The following is a 5,114-nucleotide window of genomic DNA, read 5'->3' as shown; positions in this document are numbered from 1 at the left end:
CAATGTTTTTAAACATTATTTTCAAATCATGATTTGGCCAAAAAATCAGTTATTGTAGGTTTTAAAACTTTCAAATTTCTAAAAATTAACGAATACTGTCCTTTTCCCAGAGAAGACCTCCTTCAGATTCCTTTTACTCATACTCTGCCCTTTAGCTACAGTTTCTTTTAGATTTGAGAAGGGACCAATATCTTTAGAGTAATTAGTTCAATGTTTTTAAAATCTCTGTAACTGAGTTCAGATCTCATGGGTGAAATGTTAGAAATACCAAACACATCTGGGCACAGCTGCCAGTCCGCAGGGGGTTTGTTGTGGTGCCAGGATTTTCAAAAAGAAACTCTAGGTCTCATCAGTGTTTTTATTTTATCTGCCTGCTGTGTATTTAACAAAGACATCCAACCCCATACAGTGTTTAGCAGCCCTGAAGAGACGAGGAGCACGAAGGATTGAGTGTTGGTGGAAGACGTTGTCGTATCACCTAACAGCCACTAGGCGGCACATCGGTTAACTAAGAATGTGGCTCATTAATTAAATTGTGTTTTTAAATGCGGGAATTTATTTCAGTATTCATAACAAACACTGTTAATGATGAAAATCCTACAGAATCTGGGCACAAGTTAGATTTTAGAAAAACAATTGCAATAGGTCTTTACTTACTTACTTTACTGTTAACTGGGATGATTAGTTTCTTTTTTCAGCTGGAAACATTGATTTATAGGTACATTGGGGCACACAAATGTGCATTTGAAGTATCTTTCTTCAAAGTATCTATCTGTTCCTTTTTGAAAACCAGTATTTTTTTAATAATAATGATGAGCCTCAAAAGTAATTCAAGTATACTGTATATCAAAACTTGGGTCTCATGTTTGTTGTTTTTGGCAATTCTTTGCATCAGTAATAATAACACTGTTATACCAAGTTCATTGCGGGGGTAGAGAGCTGCGACATTTGCACAAGAAACAAGAAAACAAACATTCAGATAAGATTTCCAATAACGGATTATTAACTACACTTTGATGTTCTCACTTTGGTTTTGCCTAACAAAAGAAGACAATGTGTTTGCATGTTTAAAAACTGATTGTTTGACCCCTTGTAAAGATGTCATCTTGTTCCCACATCTCAGTTTTTACTTTGTTGACTAAAATATTATTGCAACTGAAATTATGGCCAACACTTCAACAATGAGTCCAAAGTTGAATGGGTGTGTGAATGAAAATGCCAAAGAATTATTATTTGAATTGAATAGAAGCTTCTTATCTAAAACGTTCATAAGCTTTAATAGGTATTCAGTGTCTTTATATAATAATAATAATATCTGTAATATCAGTATAATAAATATATAAGAAATACATCTGTATAATCAACACTCCAGGGCTAAGGTCCATACTGTAGCTGCCTTTGGATTTTAGAAAATATCCTTTATCTTTAGTGATCGGTTCAGTCTTTTAAAATCTCTGGCTTGGATACAAAGTGCAAATCTCACGGTGAAATTAGAATTTCAGAACATAGACAGTCATCTGAGGACAGCTGCCAGTCCCCTGTGGAGCTGTAGGGAGGCCAGAACATTCATAAAACTGATACTTCATGGGCAATGGAGTTTATTCAGAGTTTTTTTTCTGTCTGCTTTACAAAAGTTAGATGGCTTTTAGAAACTTTTGATTGCAAAGCTATTCTGCAATCTAACAGAAACCCAGAGCTCCTGCAGGAAGCGTTTACAAATCCTGACAGGACCTCAAACACTCCATCGTTATAGTGAAGAATCCAAAAGGTGTTCGCTGTCCGCTTTGGGGATTTTTTTTTTAAAAAGCTCCCACATCTTTAGAGTGACAAGCGCAGTGTTTTTTTAAATCTGTGGATAAGAACAAGCCTGACAGACAGAACTTAAGCTGATTCTCGTGTGCCAGTCCCTAGAGGAGCTGCTGTGCTGCCAAAGCCTTGAGAGATCGCTGATACTTTCTGGGCACCGGAGTCACATCAGGCTTTTTCTCTGTGTGTCTATATGTCTGTTGCACATGGCTTCCTCCCAAGCCGTCCGTGTCCCTCTTCCAAAGCAGCAGAGAGATGACTAATAACGACTGGAGGGAGGTGATTACCAATAGCATCAGTGCTTCATTCCCCTTACCTCTCACAGGCTCTGTGCTGAATTTCTTTGGATAATTATCCTGATTGAATGCAGATGATGATAATGCAGGGTGCTTTCTTTTTGCCGAGCTAAAAAGATAGAGGGAGGAATGTAGCTGCTGGAGCGGTGACCGCCGGAGCCAACCATGATAAAACACATTACCAGCATTGACATGATTTATGTAAACTGAAGAGTCACACTCTGTAGACACAAGTATTGTTCTTAGTTGCTAAACATTGAAGTGATGTGGTTTCACTTACTAGCTAGCATAAGTTTGGCAACGCCTAGTCTCTATCGACAAAGTTCCATTTTCCACAATCTACTTGGGATTGTTCTTTCGGATGTTCCTCATTTTGCCCGGATGTCTGTTACCTTCCACTTCCTTTGTGTTGGCATTTTAAACTCCATTGGATTTATGTGAACTATGGTTAACTGCTCCTCAGATCTCTGCAGGGTAAATCCAAACAGCTAGCTAGACTATCTGTCCAATCTGAGTTTTCTGTTGCATGACTAAAACAGAAAGTACACATGTTCCACCCAAACAAGTTCCTTCCTGAAGCTGAGGCAAAAGGAAGGCAACATTGCCTTCCTTTTGCAGAGGCACCGTAGCTCCGTCTGATGCTTAGTGCCGCCCAAGACGATTGTGATTGGTTTAAAGAAATGACAATAAACCAACTCGTTTTTCCTCTATCTGTGGACTCGCCAGACCCTTCTGCACAGCGCTTTGGAGGAAGGTCTTGCAATGCAAGACTACTCCCATCATAATTTCTACAGCCGCTAAAGGGCGACGCTATTATGTACGAGATATACTTGTTCCTTGAACAAATGACTTATGGGAGCATTATTTGGGGGAGGACCGTCTTTTTGTGCATCCAGTGCATTCATTTAGCTTGCATGTGCTCATTTCAACAGCCTTTTAACTAACTCTTTCACTATGTAGTTAGAGCCTACAACCTAGAAATCTATAAACCGTAAACTTTTTTAGCCAAATTAAGCAAAGTTTTAATATTGATATGTAGATGTCTACAGACCTACCATTACTTACTGGAACGTTTTCCCTCAAGGCATTTTTCTCTCTGATTTCCCTTCTTGCACTTACTTCATGATTATTGTCTTTGTCGTCTTCACTTACAGTTTATTTTTCTGTCCTCAGGCGGGGAGCCCTATCAACGGATACCAAAAACCTCCTTGAGGAAAGAAGCCTGGCCTTGTCTTCTTCTTCTCTCCCCGCCTTCTCCAGAAGATAACCACTAGATGTTTTTGTGTGTGGTTAGCTTCGTGGAATACCTCCCAGTCATTGTCGCAAAACCCCTCAAAAAAACCTTAGAAAAAACATACCTGTGAAACCATACATTTACTTTTTGCTTCCACTATGGTCACCTGTCTTGAAAAGAATCCGCTTCGTGATATATGACTGAACTAAAACACTGCACAGTGTGCTGCTGTCCTCCTTTGACTGAGACATATGCACATCACATGTGACTTACGCTCCTAAAGTCACATTTTCCTGTAATGGTCCATTGTTCAGACCTTGTAATCGACACCACTAACAAGAGCAAAAAACACCTAAGAATGTTTTCTCTCTTGTTGTTTTGCCAATGAATCCTCACGGGGGAAGCAGCAGCTGGTGTGCAGACGACACAACAAACGTGTTGCTGAGATCAAAATGAAGCTTCGCTGATTGTTCCCCCCTCTGAGGACCTGGTGCATCTCGACTCTGATCATCAGAGCTCCTCACTTATCGCTTGTCAGCAAGAATCTAAAACGTATGTGAGGTGATATCGGCTCAGATTATTGATGATGTTTCATCATATGTGAACCATATGATGCACACATGGTCAGTACAAAGCAATTGTTTGGGGAATACATCTGAAGCACAGATATGTCACATTACACATTTAACTATAGATTAAGGCTGCAACCAAGTGATTATTTTCTCGATGAATTGATTGGTCAATTGGTTTATAAAATGTCAGAAAAAAGTGAAAAACGTCCATCCCAGTTTTTTAAAGTCCAATGTCTTTAAATTTCTTGTTTTGTCAGTCCAAAGCTAGTTTATATCCACGCCCTTCCAATTCCGGGATTACCCCGTTGCTGGCGGAAATTCCGCCGTAAGTCCTTCTTTTAGCTAAACTATCTGTCCAATCTGAGCTTTTTGTTGCAAGACTAAAACTACTTTTGAACATACTTTACACACGTTCCACCAAAACAAGTTCCCGAGGGTATTTTGCAGAGGCACTGTGGCTCCGTCCGGTGAGACTTGTCTAAAGCCCAACAGTGTTCAGACTAATAACAGAAAAGATCAGGCAACCCTCATTTTTGAGAGCTGCTCTGTTATTTTTGCATTCAAATTTGCTTTGACTCTTAATCGATTGTCAAGATGGCTGGTGATAATTCTTTTGTCAATCGACTAATCAATTAGTCAACTAATGGTCAAATACTATCTATTAACTGCCTTAAGTGAGTAAATCCAGTGGGCCTTAAAGGTCCCATGACATGGTGCCCTTTGGATGCTTTTATATAGACCTTAGTGGTCCCCTAATAGTGTGTCTGAAGTCTCTTCCCAAATTTCAGCCTTGGTGCAGAATTACAGTCACTAGAGCCAGTCCCAATTATGAGTCTGTAGTTTTCGAGGAAGGGGGGGGGGGGACTGGGGGGGTGGCCTTGAGCAAATGCCACTTTGCTCATTTGAAAGCCATGATTTCTCTCTCTCATGGGTGGGCCAAATTCTCTGGGCAGGCAAAGCAGATAAAGGAGCAGTATCCTTGCTCCTTATGACCTCATAAGGAGCAATATTCCAGATCGGCCCATCTAAGCTTTCATTTTCTCAAAGGCAGAGCAGGATACCCAGGAATCGGTTAACACCTATCACCATTTCTAGCCACTGGGGGACCATAGGCAGACCGGGGGAACGCATATTAATGTAAAAAAAAATTCATAAAATGAAATCTTAATGGCATGGGACCTTTAAGCAAGTGTTGGACTCACTCAG

At 40.1% G+C, this 5,114-nt stretch overlaps 1 protein-coding gene across 3 annotated transcripts in view; it reads left to right on the top strand.

Moving 5' to 3' along the window:
• The window catches only part of LOC117952152 (RUN and FYVE domain-containing protein 1), a 13,251-nt gene extending 9,692 nt beyond the window's left edge, over positions 1–3,559 (top strand). For all 3 annotated transcript variants that reach the window (XM_034884285.1, XM_034884286.1, XM_034884284.1), the window contains exon 8: positions 3,276–3,559. In XM_034884285.1, coding sequence (XP_034740176.1) covers positions 3,276–3,314 — 39 coding nt within the window. In that variant the 3' untranslated portion in view covers positions 3,315–3,559. The remainder of the gene's footprint in view (positions 1–3,275) is intronic.
• Positions 3,560–5,114: the final 1,555 nt, after the last annotated feature.

Source organism: Etheostoma cragini, chromosome 10 (assembly GCF_013103735.1).
Source record: "Etheostoma cragini isolate CJK2018 chromosome 10, CSU_Ecrag_1.0, whole genome shotgun sequence".
Classification (NCBI taxonomy): Eukaryota; Metazoa; Chordata; class Actinopteri; order Perciformes; family Percidae; genus Etheostoma; species Etheostoma cragini.
This window is presented reverse-complemented; position numbering and strand designations above follow the sequence as displayed.